Source organism: Ambystoma mexicanum, chromosome 1p (genome assembly GCF_040938575.1).
Source record: "Ambystoma mexicanum isolate Mex_15411 chromosome 1p, UKY_AmexF1_1, whole genome shotgun sequence".
NCBI classification, from domain to species: domain Eukaryota; kingdom Metazoa; phylum Chordata; class Amphibia; order Caudata; family Ambystomatidae; genus Ambystoma; species Ambystoma mexicanum.
The window spans coordinates 634,583,320-634,599,899 of record NC_090921.1 but is presented as its reverse complement, the minus strand read 5'-3'; the positions used below and the strand labels follow the sequence as shown (position 1 = coordinate 634,599,899).

General features: G+C 48.5%; 1 protein-coding gene across 4 annotated transcripts in view; it reads right to left on the bottom strand.

The window, feature by feature from the left end:
• Positions 1 to 16,580, bottom strand: part of SAFB (scaffold attachment factor B) — a 73,923-nt gene that overhangs the window by 10,962 nt on the left and 46,381 nt on the right. For all 4 annotated transcript variants that reach the window (XM_069649657.1, XM_069649659.1, XM_069649658.1 and 1 more), the window contains one exon: positions 6,402 to 6,444. In XM_069649657.1, the coding sequence (XP_069505758.1) occupies positions 6,402 to 6,444 (43 nt within the window). The remainder of the gene's footprint in view (positions 1 to 6,401; positions 6,445 to 16,580) is intronic.

Genomic DNA, 16,580 nt, shown 5'->3' with positions numbered 1-16,580 from the left:
GTGGATGCGGGTGACCGGCCACTGTTGACGCACATTTGAGGTAAGGCGTAGTGGCGCGTTCTCCTTTGGGGCCGCAGCACGCGTGTTCCAGGCAATGCGCCTTGCTGCATGCTCAGGTGTTTGGGGGACACAGTGGGTGTAGAGGCTGGGGTGCATGTGTTGTGGCTGAGGGGAGGGGAATGCTCTTTGCGCACGGCTTTATCCCGGACTGCTGTGGTACGTTGATCGCATTGTAATGTGTTTCCATAGCCAGAATTAGATGAAGGAATGCCACGTTTGCGAGTATGCTGCCCAATGCTAATCCCCTGCACATGTAACAGTTCTTGTCCTGGTTGCACACCCCTGACATGCTGAGTGGGGTATATTTGACATGTACTTGTACTGTAATAACGAAGCCAACTGTATGCCATTACCATCACTGCATAAAGAAGGTGAGAGTTGTCACTATTGGGTACCTGGGGTTCCACTGTAGTCTACACCTTTTACTTTGCATGGGTACGTTTCCTTTCGTGCAGTAACGGAATCAGCTGTGAGAATGTAATAGTGCTGTCATCTAATGTGAACACTGACGAGGCCTATGGTTAAGATATGATTGTGATTTGGTAAGTAGACAGAGGTGCACAGACAGAATTTTCGATTAGGTTTTTTTTTGCAGTAATGCTTACGTTGGAGAGGGTTTGATTCCATTCTCAAAGCGCAATGAGTGATGTGCCAACACGTTATATCTGGAGTGCCCAGTTATACAGTACATTTGGATTAACACGGTGGGGGTTGCAGTTTTGTGCCATGGAAGTCACATGGGGGAATGTAGTGTCCAGGAAATACCGGAGATTCTGATTTTTATGCTTGGCAAGGTGAGTGGTAAGGCCACCGGGATAGTCATGGGTTGGTGTGTGAATGCCATGGAAAAGTTTAATGCTGTATCTGGCTTCTAATCTCATTTGGTAGGGTGCAGGGACACAGGTATTTTGCAACTCTCTGTACACTTACTCACACTTTCTAGTGATGATTCACGCTCAATTGCTCAGCATGCCCGCAGTAGTTGGGATTTGTGATGTTTACACTGATGGTTGTGACGGTAGGTGGATTACTGCGATTCGTTGGTGGTTATAATAAGAGAATTCAGGTTTTGTCTAGGCAGGTGATTGACACATGGTGTGGTATTTAGCGTTTTAGCGTTTTTTTAGTAGGGGATGTTGCATCTATTCAGGAATGCTCTTATTTGTGCTTTCATTTGCTGGAGAGTTGTGGGAATTTCTTTAGACCAAATTGTATTTTCAACTTCATTTGAATTTGACCAAATGTGGTCTGTGACACCCTTTATGGGCTTTCTATAGGCTGACCTAAGGGAGGGGGGGGTAGTCCCTTTCAGCGTGTAGCTGGAAGGGATGTTCTGGATGGTTGGGTGGTTCAAGCCCAGGAGTGTGTTTTTTTTATTTTATTTCTTTACTTGACTATAGGTTTAGGTAGTATTGTGTCTTGTGAATTCATTGCAAGGATTGGGAAACGGGATCTAGCAATGTCTTACACTTATCAGAGGAATTTCAGAGTGGTATCTTGGAATGTGAATGGTGCACATTGTGCTGTCAAGAGGAAGGTGATTTTGAGTAAACTAGGGGAGATGGGGGTGGATGTCGCGATGCTTCAGGAGACTCATTTGTTAGATGCGGATATAGATAAGTGGAAAAAGGAGTGGGTTGGTGATGTTTATGGTTCATCGTTCACTACTGGTTCTAGGGGTGTGTATTCTTTTTAGGAAGAATCTCCAGATCACTGGGGTGAAGTGTGTGAAGGATGGGGATGGAAGGATAGTATGTCACTGCACATATTCAGGATGCTCAGTATTGTTTCTGCAATATATATGCTCCGAATGGGGGTGATGGTAGTTTTTTTGTAGCTTTAACGCAAATGTTGCAGAATGTAAATGTGATTGTGATTTTGGGAGGGGACTTCAATGTGGTTTTAGAACCTGGACTTGATAAAAGTGTGGGGGGTGTGGACAATGCCAACGCTCTGAAAAGAACAGCATTAAAGAGACTAATTGATGAATGGAACCTCACAGATGTTTGGAGATTGCAAAACCCTTCTACGAGACAATATACTTTCTTCTCGGCAAGGCATAATGCTTATTCGAGAATTGACCTCTTTATGACCTCTGGCCTCTGTACACAATCATTCCAAAGGGGTAACATCGGATCACTACTTGTTTCGGACCATGCTCCAATCTCCATAGACTTGCGATTGACCTTCCCGGTTCCTAGGTCTAACACCTGGCGGATGAATGTCTCCCTCTTGGACGATGATGAAATTGTGGACAAAATTGTTCAAGAGGCGAGATTCTTTATATCTGTGAATTGGACTGGTGAAGTCAGGGTGGAGTTTGTGTGGGAAGCCTTCAAATCATATATGCGAGGATTGTTGATTGGTTTGTCCAGCAAAAAGAAAAAAATGAGATGCAGAAGTGAAAAAGCTTATTGTGGACATTCAGGATCTTGAGAGAAATAATATGCAAAACTTTTCAGATGAGACTATTAAAATATTGAAGCAGAAAAGGAGACAATTGGAAGATTTGTATTCTTCAAAGGCTGAGTGGTTGCTTTTTCGAACCAAAAGCAACTACTATGAAAAAGGAGAAAAATGTGATCGACTTCTGGCACATCGATTGAGGGTTATGGACAGTGGCAGATCTGTCAATGCAGTGGAAAGACAGGATGGGTTGGTGACTTTTGATCCTGTGGAGATTAATGCGGCATTTCTGTCGTATTATAAAACCCTGTACTCTTCAGAGATCAACTTATCTGAGCGTACAATTGGTCAATTCATTGATGACTGCCATCTGAAGAAAGTTTGGAATCCTTGGTGTATGGAAGAGATTTGAACATGGAGGATCTCAGGTTGGCTGCTTATGCGCTGAATTCTGGGAAGTGTCCAGGCCCGGTGTTTGCTTTGATGCTAGAGATGCTGCTGCGCGCCTCTTTGAGGAATGGGTGCCTTCCAAGTTCAACAAGACATGCTTCAATCTCCGTTTTTCTGAAGGAGGGACGATCACCAGTGAAAACTGGCAGCTATAGGCCGATCAGTTTATTGAACACGGACAACAAGATTTTCGCCAAGGCGTTCGCTTTGAGGATTGAGAATGCGCTGATGGATATCAGATGTAGGCCAATCTGGATTTGTAAAAGGCAGACATGTTTCAGAAAATGTGAGAAGATTGTTGCTGACTGTATGAAAGCAAAGAACACCATAATGATGTGGTGACGTTGTCCTTGGATGCTGAGAAAGCTTTCGACCGTATTGAATGGACATATCTTTTAGTTTTGGAGATACCATGATCGGATGGATAAGACTGCTGTATTCCCGGCCGACTGCTTGTGTTCGGACTAATGGCATGGACTTGGGCATTTTTGAACTTGGGAGAGGGACGAGGCAAGGCTGTCCACTGTCGCCAATTCTGTTTGTGATCGCCATGGAATTGCTGGCTGTGAGGATAAGAGAAGAGGATAGAATTGAGGGCGTACGCTTTGGTGCAGCCTCCCAGAAAGTTTGGTTGTATGCGGATGACATGCTGGTGGTGGTGGTTCAGAATGTGGAGAGCTCCATTCCTGTGCTGATGGAGTTGATCGATGTGTTCAACAAGGTTTCTGGATACAAGATCAATTGGACCAAGTCGGAAGCGCTGCCGGCATCAACCACTTGCACTGTTTTGAAGATGCAGGGTTTTCCCTTTAAGTGGTGTCCGAATAAGATGACATACCTTGGGATTTGGCTAACGAATGATGTCTCGAAAATAATGGATGTCAATATTACACATGTGATTCAATCTTTGGAGGTGGACCTGAAGAGATGGAATGCACTTAAATTGAGTCTCTGGGGGAGAGTGAATGCCATCAAAATGACATCAACACCGCGAATCAACTATGTGCTCAGTGTGCTTCCCCTGGACGTAAAGAAGGGCCATTGGCGGAAAATTGAGAGTTTAATCCAGTCTTTTCTCTGGGAGAACAAACAGCCACGCCTCAGCTTGTGGAAATTGCAGCTGCCAAGACTGTGGAGGTTTGGGGGTTCCTGACTTTGAGAATTATCATTTGGCCTTTGGAGCCAGGCATCTGGTTCCATTTATTGAAGATTCGGAGGATGTTTGGACGCTGGCGGAATCAAGTAGTTCTTCTCCGTTGCCGCCTCGGGCCATACTGTCCACGGTGGATGGATCTGGTTATCGCTCATTTCCGCCGACAAGATTCCTGAGAACTTGTTGGAGGGAACTATGGAAGAAAAGTAAGCGTAAGGTATGTGATAATGATTACATCCCTATCTGGTTGAATCCAGGTATTTTGCTGAATGGGAGGCCGCTATTGTGGTTGAACTGGCTCCTGAGTGGTGTACTATGGTTGAGTGATCTGATGGAAGACGGCAAATGGATCAGCTATAGAAGACTTTCACAAATTAAAGATCTCAGAGACTGTACAATGGGTGAATACAGAAAATTGAGAGGTTTGCTGCGGAACCAGAGAACTGTTGATGGCGGTGGTTGGCAGTTATGGCTACCTGAATATAAGACATTAGGTGGTATGGCGTCCAAAGTATATAGAAATCTGAGCCAACAGTACACGCCAGCAGAGGGGTTGTTAACTAAGTGGTCTGAGGTCCTTGGCTCTGATATGACTGGAGAGGTGGAGGTTTCTTTGTAAAAACGTAACTCTGACATCCATTAATCTTGGAGAACAATGCCGCCAAATCAAAATTCCCCAGAGACTTTATGCGAGAGGGATGATTGACTAAGAGTCCTGTTGGAGGTGTAAGCATGATGTCGGCTCCTTTGAACACTTGATCTGGGACTGTTATGAACTGAGGACATTTTGGAGGAGTGTCACTGAGAAGATTAATGAGGTTCTATTACTGCAAGAGGATTTTGATTATAACACTATCATCTTGGGTGAGGATGATAAAGTGGAAGATCTCACTTATCCACAGAAATGCTGGTTTTTTAGGGCTACAAATTCTGCGAAAAAAATTGTTTTGAGAAAATGGAAATGTTATGAGACCGACCTGTTCAGAATGGGTGGAGGACTTGAGGCAAGTGGCCAGAATTGAGAAGGTTATCCTTCGCAGGAACAAAAAGTTGAAATTGTTTGATGATATGTGGGGTGGGTTTTTGGATGATATGTGATAATAAGTTGGCCTGTTTTGCTTTTTAGATTCTGTGAAGGTTGGGGGTGGATATGGGGTGTGGATTCTATGCAATGAGTTCTACGATTACAATGCTGATAAGTTTGTTGCTTGTATGTTTTCTATAAAATTCAATAAACCTAATAATAAAAAGAAAACTAAAGTAATAAAGCAATGAAATGGAGGCCAAATAGACAAAAGAAAATGACTAGTGCATCAGAAATATCTATATTGCCAATTTCATTTTAGGAGAGGCCAGTAACCAGGAGCACACTTGGTCTACAAGAATTTGAAAGGCCTTTCTGTACGAACATCTTTAAGGTAAAGTGGAGGAAAAGTAAAGACAGTTTGGCATGCTTCTGCAGTGCAAAAAAAGTTCTCTAGGTTATGTAATCTTGGGGCACAGAACAGAGGCGTTGGCCAGTCCGTCGATCCTTCATGGTTATCTTGGAGAAGCAGAGGCAGTTCTCGCACTCTCCTCCTTTGTGGTCCAGATGACAAGAGGCATTGAAAGGGTTTGTCCTCCACAAACACTTTCTAGTACATCTGATGCAGAGCTTGAAAAGGGATTCCCCCCCCCACCACCACCACCTTCAGCCATGGCCAGACGTGCGAGTGGGACAGATTGCCTTTTGGAAACTGATGATCCTTGCCCTTGAGGGGTGCTGAATTCACCAACAAACTGATCCCTGCTGTCGGCAGATGGAGAGGGCACCCAGACTATAAAAATAGAAACCTTTTCTGTCGAAACCGACCAACAGTAGAAGCAGCTCACGGAGCAAAACTTGACTAACACTAATGTATGGTAAAAGTCTGCCTGCCAAAGGAGGGGCTTAGGGAGAGGACCCTCATAGGCTGGGGGAAGTATGACCCAGAGTACAGTGATTGGTTTAGAGGAGAAATAGTTGGTAAATGGAAGTGAGAAACTTCTTTTACTGAGGATTCCTGGCCAGACAGGGAATATTCATGAGCACGATCCATGCTGGAGAAAATAGGATCTGTTGAGTAGCAAGTCGTGGGGCTTCAGTAGTTGACAACTAATGTTACATTAGGACAGGACAGATGTTGGCAATGGGCACCATTTTTGAAGCTTTCCCAGAACGTCACCTTACTACTTACTGCACATGCAGAACTGCCTACTAGGCAAAAGCAAGACTCCTGGAAAATGTTAATCCATTTTTTTTATGTACAGAAAAAACAATGCAACGGCTTTACAAAACTCCAATGCAACTTACCTGGCTGTCACGCTCTCCTAATGCAGATCTTGAACTTTCTCTCCTAGCAAAAGAAAATATTTTATTTGACGCAGACCATTGCATAAAGCCTGCAGGCAGTTTTTCAAAATGATACATTTCATGCAGTTCAAGCAACAAGGTAGTTGCTAAACATGGTTAATTTTAAAAACAGACTAGGAAACAGCAAGTGCTTATTTTATGCACTTGCCAAACGCAGAGTGCAGCAGTAATCACCTCAAGTGCCAAAAGGACGCTAGCCAAGAATACCGCCCCCACCCACGCCCCCGTTAAATAACCCAGAAGTAATCGGGGTGATAATTTTAAGGTAACTATTTCCTGTCTGACAAAGCATTAGGTGTTCAGCTTTATACCTAACGGTTACAAAGTTCATATAATTGCAGCATAAATACTGTTAAAAACACTGCATGGTCTCCAAAATTCCTTCAAAGTAAACTTTAGGTTCGTTATCTAAATCTCAGTGCCAACTGGATTTTTTTTGCTGGGGAAAAGGCATATTGGTGATCACACAACCAAAGGCTTCTAGATGTTTCAAACATTTCTGCAAATGGTGCTCAACCCATGAGCTGATCCCATCTCCATTCTGTTTTCACCCTGTTGCTTTATACCAGCTACCATGAAAGTGAAACAGATGCAAACTACAATACTCCACCTAGTTCTCTCTGCCGGCTACGCCATCAGCTCAAGCAAACTGGAACTATTAAATCACTACTTTGTGTGAACATCTAGTCTGTACATCTACAGATCTACTGCAATACCATACACTGCAGTTAGCCCTGAGAGCTTGCTCTACGATTGCATTATACAATAGCACATGCGGGAGAGAACTGGCCAAACTGTTTCAGGGATTATTTTATCTGTTTGCATCCATCCAGATAACCCATCACATTTTACAGGTATCCGGGGATTGCAAAGTCTTTTTGCCCACTCACATAGTACAATAGATTTTATGAAGGGAGCGTACCATTTGCAGATTACTACTTTGTAGTCAGTAAATTTCAAATTAAAGTGTACTATGCATGATTGGCCACAGAGTAGCGTGCCAAACAGTGGGTTTGTGGTGACATGCGACATGCAACAAACGACCATCTCTGCTCCATATTCTGATTGAATGTCATGAGACACCATGGAGTAGCAAAAACGACTAATTTGCCATTTGGGAGAAACCCGCGATGGCGGGAACATTTGTTAGCGACTGTCCTCTGGGCATGAAGTTTTCCGTTCCTAGTCAAACTTGAACTGCTTGATAAAGCCTCGAGGACTGTTGGTAGTTTGTGAATGTTTTCTTCCATTGCATTTTTAAGACTAAGTAGATATGATTTGTTGACATGGTTTATGTTTTGTATCAAGACAAACAAAAAACGCATTTACATTTTTTCCATCCATTGCAATGGCTGAAGGCAATTTCTCGTAGGTCAGTAGGTAAACCAAGTTACTCAACCTGCAGGTCTAGCAAAATGTAGGCATTTGCGAGGACTGAAATCTCATTACCGGTACACAAAACAGCTGTATTGTTCATTTAACGTCTTTTGTATAAATAATTCTGGTTAAAAATAGTAACATTGCTAACCAAATGGGTTTAATGCGCAAACTTTGCCAATACATTTTTGAATGATGGCTTGAAATACCAGACATTAACACTGGCCGATTTCAAAATCTGCAGCAATTGTATTTGCGGTTACTCAAACAGTCCCATCTTGTCAGTCTTAGAATAAGACAGTAAACAAATTCTACAGCAGCATGAATCAGTGGTAGTGGTGGCTACCTCCGATTGCCCCTGCCTAGCTTCCATTATATGAAGACTCAAGTGAAGTGCAGATTTGACTTCAGAACTGGATTTTTGTATTCTGTAAACTGAATGTTACATGCCAAGTGGGAGTCCTTGAAAAACAGCGTTTGTTTTAACTAAATAAAATTCAGTTAACAGGTTAGGAACTGCTGAACCATTTAGCTTTACGGGATGCCAAAGCACCAAGGAAACCACCTCTAGCACCACATTGAGCTCCAACGCTGGGGCCTTCACCGGCGGGAACGAACGGAAAAGTCCTTTAATGAATTCCTTGACCAGGCGGTGTGACCACAATGACAACCGCCCTGGAGTTCTGGTGTAGTGGGAGATCGCCGCAAGATGAACCTTGATGGAAGCATGGGCCAACCCTGCCTTGGCTAGCGATAGCAAATACGGCAGCAGCTGCAGAGCCGTAATCCGTAGAGGGTAGTTTCTGTGCACGCCACCAAACGGCAAACTTCTTCCGCTTATGGCCGTAGCATCTCAGCGTAGACGAAGCTCTGGCCTTGGCAAGCACCTCTTTGCAGTCCGCCGGGAGATCGTACCCACCAAACTTAGCACTGCAGGTGCCAGGCCTGCAGGTTCAGCGACCCTGGGTCATGGTGCAGAATTGCACCCCCCTCCCTGCCGAGATTATCTGCGTCCGCCAGAAGCTCGACTGGAGGGGACGCTGACATGTCCAGAAGGTCCGGGTACCATATCTGCCTCGACCACGCCAGTGCAATGAGGAACATCCTGCACTGGACTGTCCGAGTTGACTGATCAAGAGTCACAGAAGAAACAGCAAAACCGCATAGAGGAACAGGTCGTCCCAGGGGGAAGGAGAATGCACCCCCCCCATGCTCCCTGGGTGGGGAAACCTGCTGGCAAATCTCCGATCTCCAGCACTTGGTGTTAGCCGCTGTTGCAAACTGATCGATCTGGGGATTGCCCCATGGTCGAAACAGTAGGTCCACCTGATCCTGCCGAAGCTCCCACTGGTGGCAAGAGCGCAACTCCCTGCTGAGTGAGTCAGTGACTGTGTTCTTCACTCCTGCCAGATGAAAGGGGGTACCAGGAACATCCTCTGGGCGACGGCCCAGTGCCATAGATCCTGGACTTTCGGAGAGGGCCATGGATCGGGAGCCCCCCTGCTTCCGAATGTAGAACATTGTGGTGGTGGTGTCGGTGAAGACCTGCACCACCTTGCCCTTGAGGGACGGAAGGAATGATTTGAGGGTCCAAAACACAGCCTGGAGTTCCAGGACGTTGATGTGCAACTACTTCTCTGGTAGCCCCAAGGCCGCCGCTGAATGAGGTAGATTCATGCAGAGCAGGGACTTGATGGACCTCACCCTGGCAACCTCCATGGTCAACAGCCGTTGTACCATGCCCAGGATGGACTTTATCCTGTCCTCCCGACAGCGAAGCCAGGCATGGCACCGTTTAGCCTGGATCCCAGAAAGAGCGTCCTGCGATGGCACCAAGCAGGACTTTGCATAGTTTAGCGCGAACCCCAGTTAAGTGAGCAGGCAGACGGTCCTCGCAGTGTGCTCGAGAGTTCCCTTGACTTTGATCAGATGAGCCAATTGTCCATGTAGGGGTAGACGTGGATCCCTGCAGTTGCAGGCGTGCCGCCAGGCTCTTGAAGACCCTTGCTGCCGACTTCAACCCAAAGGGCAGGGCCTTGAATTGATAGTGTTGCCCCTGGACCACGAAGCTTAGAAGGGAACAGTTTACCTGTAACTATTTCTCCAGCATTGGTATCTTTCATGGATTCACATGCTTAGAATATTCCCTGTCGACAGACTGGCAACCCTCGGTAAGCTTATAAAGCCGTTTCCCATAGGAAAACGTTCGACACTCCATCTACTTTGTTTTGGGCCACGCATGCCCCACTAGGACGTAGCGGTATAAATGCCCGCCCCCGCAGCTCCCTTCAGATTTCGACCCCTCCAAAGTAGAATGGGGTGAAACCAAGAACTACAAGATTGCATTTAGGGGAGGCCGGCGGGCGCATGTGAATACATGAAAGATACCAATGCTGGAGAAATGGAGTTAGGTAAGAAACTACCCTTCTCCAGCATTGGATCTTTCATGGATTCACATGCTTAGAATAGAATGCACAGCAGTGATCCTGAAAAGGGAGGAGGTGTGACTGCAATCCAGCACCCTCCCAAGCCTGTGTATACGAACCACGCTTACACAAGATTTGAATTTAAAATGTGCCATTGTACGTGCAGAGCAGCTGAGGCAATAATAACTGGTGATAACAACCCCAAGGGAAAGATAGGAGAGAAAGAAAGACATTCTCAAAGAGAAGATAAAAGTTCGAACCCCCACTCTCCCTACTGTATGTTGGCCGGCGAGGCCAGGCCACGTGTTCGGCAGCGCCGAAGGATCTCCTCCGTCTCTTCCCCTCCGTCGAAAACTTGCTCGGCGGAGAAACAGCTTCACAGCTAACGTCGAGGGGAGGGATCTTTAACAATATCATAAGTATAATTAAGGAACGAGGTCCGTAGTAAGTATTTGCAATGTCTCTCTAGGAGCTCCGTGTAAGGCGACCAGAAGCTGGTCGGAAAAAAACAATCTGAGGGACCTCGACGCGTGAGGGATTATGGGTACAACGCACGTCACTATAGGGATAGTGTTACAGACACGCCTTGTCGACGTCCCCTTCGACTACGAAAAACAAAATGCAATACTCCGCAGTGACCACTGGATGTCGGACCTATGCACAGCATGTGATTCTAAGCAGATTAACAAACATCAGATATATATATGCGCATAGACCCTTCTTGAAAAAGGGCTTACCTTCTTGAAGATGGCGCAAGACTGCTCTTCCCATTTGTGTTTCGTTCAGGCAGTAGTGGCGTGTAAATGTGAGGCCCTGACCATGCTGCCGCCTGGCAAATGTCTGTCAGCGGTACTCCTGCCCACAACGCCGTTGACGACAAAGTCGCCCTGGTGGAATGAGCTCTCGGACGTCCTTGTAGCAGTTTTCCCGCTTTTGAATGACAGAAGGCAATCGCCGACGACACCCATCGGGCCAGTCCCTGCTTTGAAATTGCCTTCCCTTTTGCCGAAGGGCCATATGCAACAAAGAGTTGTTGCGTAGATCTAAGTTGCAGAGTTCGATGAAGGTAAAATTTTAGAGCTCTCTTGACATCCAAGGTATGTAGGACCTTTTCCGCAGCCGATGAGGGGGTCGCGAAAAAGGTGGGCAGGACAATGGATGAGTGCTTATGATAAGTTGTAGGAACTTTTGGGATGAAACGAGGACTTTAAGGAGAACGCTTCCCACAGCAAACCTTACTGTGGCCACCTGCTGGCATACATCTCGCACTTCTTGTTCCTCTCCGTAGCGAAGAGATCCAGCGGAGGACGTCCCCATTTCTCGAAGACCTTCGACAACTGACCGCAGTCTATTTCCCACTCGTGAATCTGGTCCATATTTCTGCTGAGCGAGTCCACCTGTTTGTTCCTTACTCCTGGAAGGTGATAGGCTACGATGGATATATCGTGTTTCAGAGCCCAGTGCCACACCTTCTGAGCCTTGATGGAAAGGGTTCTGGATCGTGTGCCGCCTTGCTTCCTCAAGTAAAACATCGATGTGGTGTTGTCCGGCGAAACTTACTGTGGACCCTCTGATGTGCGGCAGGAACGCCCTCAGGGCCCAGCGCACTGCTCTCAGTTCCAGAACGTTAATGTGCAGGAGAGATTCCCTCTGAGACCAACGACCTTGTGTTTGCCGAGTGCCCATGTGTGCCCCCCCCCAGCCTGTTAGGGACGTGTCTGTCACTATGGTTAACCGAAACTGGCTCCTGCAGGGGCACTGGATAGATTCTGGAAGCTTTTCCACCACTGAAGAGCTAGGTAGGAGCTCGACGGTCATTTTGTCTGACCAGAGCCCTTGAGCCTGCGTCCACCAGAAACTCTTGCACTGGCCTCATGAACAGGCGGCAGTTGCCCACCAGAGGAATGCAGGACGCTATAGCGCCCAGGATTGATGTATATTTTCTCACCGACAGTCTGGTATTGATTTTCAGCTGACCTGCCAATCGATTGAGTTTGGCGATCCTGTCGAGGGATGGCCTCACCAACCCTGACTGGGTCTCGAACTGTGTGCCCAGGAACACCAAGCTTCTCGACGGCGTTAACGAGGATTTCTCGAAGTTTATCGCAAATCCCAGTCGTAAGAGGTTTATGATGGCCTGCAAACTTGAGTCGACATAGGGGAGGACCCCCTCACCAACCAGTCGTCGAGATACGGGTATACATGATGGCCTTGCCTTCTCAGCCAGGCTGCCACCGGGGCCAAACATTTCGTGAACGTTCTGGGAGAAGATTTCAGTCCAAAGGGAAGTACTGTGAACTGGTAGTGAGTTCGCCCTACCACAAACCTAGGAACTTCTTGTGTCGCCGACACATCGGTATGTGGAAGTAAGCATCCTGCAGGACGCCAGAAAAGCCCCTTTTTAAACTGACTGGATCACTTCTTGGAGTGTGAGCATCTTGAACTTATGCTTTTCAACGATTTGTTTAGATCGCGCAGGTCTAGGATGGGATGCCACTTTCCATTTGGCTTTTTCACCACAAAGTATCGGGAATAAACCCCTTGACCCCTGACAGAACCAATTCTATAGCACCTTTTTGTAGCATAAGTGCTACTTCCTGCTGCAACACGCTCAGATGGGATTGAGCTACAAACGCCGGTGGAATGTGCGAAGGGTTGCTTTTGAATTGCAGGGAATGTCCGTATCTTACAGTGTCCAATACCCATTGATCCGTTATTTGCTCCCATTAGTTGATGTAGCATGAAACCCTGCCTCCCAGAACGTTCCGATGCCCGTCATTGCTGGTCCTTGGTCTGCTTATCCCTCGTCGACGAGTAACCTGCTCTCTTCTTGGGGGCCTGGTAGTCCCGGCGATGTTTAGCCGCTTGAGAAGCCCGTCTGTATCCCTGAGAGGGGTATGCTGGCCTACTGAAGGATCTGTCCCTCGATGCAGCGAATCTGGAATTTCCCAATGCTCCCCTGAAGGGACAAAAAGACCGGCAACTTCGAGCACTCTGGAGGGCCCCCAAGGAATGCGCCGAGTCCTCTTTCATGCCCTTCAGGGCTTCGTCTACCTTCTCGCCGAAGAGGTCTCCCTCAAAAGGCATATCCAGTACCTTGTACTGCACCTCCGGTCGGAAGTTGGTGCATTTCAGCAATGCCTGCCGTTGAACCACACCGTTATTCACCTGCTTAAACCCCGATTCCGCTAGGTCCACTGCGATGTTTATGGTATGATTGGAAGCCTCGTCATTTTCCCTGACCAGCAACATAGCCGCTTTGCAATGTTCACCTGGAAGATGCTCCAGCATAGGAGCCAGCTAATGCCGGGGGGAGGGGCGTGCACGTGCTGGGCCTTCGCTGCCGACACCACAGTCAGGAGTTGGTTGGGAGGAAAGGCACTTGGGGGTAGAGTCTGGGGCCTTACATTTTTTCCCTAGACCCTTTATCGCTGGTTCTGAGAAGGGGTGGCGCATGGTCTGTAATCCCTCCTTCCACACATGATCCAGGATGGGTACTGAAAACACCGACCATCTCCTTTCCCCCCCCCATGTGGTCGAAGAGAAAACAGTCTTTTCTCCTCTTCCTGGGCCAGCCCGAATTCTGTACAAGCCCTGGCCATCATGGTCTGAAATGACCCAAGATCATCCGGGGGAAGACGGCCGAGCCGGGCTTCTCAGGGTCTCCAATTCTGCTTTGGACTCCCAGGTTGGATCCCTAGAGGGGGAAAGGGAGACAACTGACGAGGCTCTACTGTCCAAGTCAGCTCCCCTTCCTCGCGGCGTGGAGCCGAGAGGTTTGCATCCGGCGGCATTGCCGCAGGGGTTGACGGTGGTGGCCGACGAGACGGGCCCGGGTAGTCTATGGCCAACCTAGCCGAGTTGTTCGAGGTAGTCTGTCATACAGTGTTTTCAGCAACGTGGATAAGACTTCCAGTGACAAAAGTGACTGCGGATTGAGCAGAGGGGTAGAACCCGGAACGCTCCCGGAGAGGGGCCTGGTAACTTGTAACCCTAGGTCTGCAGGGCCAGCTATTCTCACATCCTCGTCTCCCGAGGACACCGACAAGGCCTCTTTCTGCAGAAGTGTCTCCGGCAAAACTGGGTCGTATACCTCTGGACGCCAGGCCTCTTGCAGGATCTCCGCCGACGAAGCGATAGTCGGCTCCGAAGTCGAAGTCGTCTGCGGTCCAGGAACGGTGGAGGCCAACTGCGTTCCCGCCTTTTCCAAACTCGACCTGCGTTTCTCTGCATCTCGACCCGAGGTTGATCTATGATGATCGCCCGAGGAGGATTTAGATTTTTCGTTTGTCTTTCTTCGACGAAGAGTCCTTGGAATGGCCTCCCGATGATTCTCCGCCGGTCGCAATTTCTTCACCGGGGGTTCCGACAATGTCGAGCGGCGCGGGGCCCCTGAAGATTGACAGAGGCCGCGCTGCGTGTGGAAACCCACCTCCTAAGGCAGGTATGCCCCCGCTCAGTCGTTTAACCATGCCACAAGTCTTCGACTCTTCAGAGTCTTCTGGGAGAAGCCCTTACATATGTCGCACTTGTCTGACGAATGAGGGTGTAGACAGTATATGCAATCCATATGTCCGTCCCCCTCGTACACCTTTAACCCACACGTAGTGCACGGGCAGAACAGCGCTTTCCCTGACATCAGGAGAAACTGAAACAGCACAACCTAGACAAAATAGACTACACGAGGTGCTCCCACTACTTTGGAGACGGTTGAAATCTGAAGGGAGCCGCGGGGGCGGGGCATTTATACCGCTGCCTCCTAGTGGGGCATGCGTGTGCGGCCCAAAATGATGTAGATCGAACGTTTCCCTATGGGAAACGGCTTTATAAGCTCGAGGGTCCCCAGTCTGTCGACGGGGAATATTCTAAGCATGTGAATCCATGAAAGATCCAGTGCTGGAGAAACTTACAATGCCCCTTGTGGATGGAGATGTGAAAATAAGCATCCTCCAGGTCCAGCGACGACAGGATATCCCCTTCCTCCAGCTGTCCCAGAACATGCTGGAGGGTGACCATCCGAAACTTCTGGGACTTGATGTATTGGTTTAGTCGGCAGAGATCCAGGATGGGCCGCCACCACCAGTCTGACGAGAAGTACTGCGAGTACACTCGAGCCCCAGAGCCTCTTCGGGACGAGTTCTATTGCGCCCTTTCTCAGCATCGCTCATACCTCTAGAAGTAGTTGTGGGACGTGGTTCTTACCTGACCACTGGTGAAACGCAGGGACACTTCCTTTGGAACTCCAGGGTGTGTCCGTGGGCCAGGGCGTCCAGCACCCAATGGTCAGTGGAGACAGAATTCCACACACTGATGAAGTTCACCAGCCGGTGCAGAGTCCGGCACCCTGCATTTCTTCTCGTACTGGTCTTTGCCGGGGCATAGCACGGGTTCTTCAGGATGGACAGTCCTTCGTCCCAGATGTCGTCAAACATTGGGATCGAGAGCAGTCTTCATCTTAGCGCCGATAAAGGAATCCTTCTGTTCCTCAGGGTTCTGCTGAAATAGCTCTGAGGCCCTAGAGATCATGGCGTGGAACGAGCCAATCTCATCGTGCGGAGAAGCCCGGGGTAACAGCGACGGGAGGTCCGTTCCGTCATAGTCTGTCTCGTCCCTCGGTGGAGGGGATGGAGGTGAAGGATGGCAGGGTGGAGGCGGATGACTTGTCTCCACTTGAGCGGCAGGCCCCCTGATGGTCCAGGCACTGCTGATCACCCACCCGTGGCACAGGCATCCTTGTCCTCATCTTTGATAGGTGTGCAGGGCTTGTAGGATGTCCGCCAACATGTCCTCTGGTTACTCACGGTCCTGCTCCCCCTCGTCTGTTCCCACGCCGCTTTCCACATCCGCCAGGGTCCTTCCTGTAGGACCTGGCCACAAACTTCTTGTCCAGCACTGTCTTTAGGCCCAAGAGCTCCTCGGAGGAGACAACCCAGTCCAGCAGGATTATCGTCCCCAGTGTTCTTCGCGGCCATGGGTAACGGCCAAATATGGTATCGCCTTCACAGGGGGTCTTTTCAGTGGGCAGGAAAGTTGATTCCAGAGTGGTCAGGGAAGCTCTTGGCTTGGGGTCTCCACTGGGGCCGCCGCATCCGCAGTCTTCGCCAGGGACGCCACTACTCCCTCAAACAATGCCTTAGCCTGGTGAACCTGGGCCTTCACGACCTTGGGCGCGTCAAAGGCGGGGCCAGTGCCTCGCTCCCCCTTGGCTTTCTCCATCGGAGTCGACCGGGCTTTCTCCCGAAGCTTACCCGGGTGCTCTGACTTCCTTTTCTTCAGAGCCAGAGCATTGGCTTGGTGTTGACGGCGTCCGTGATGC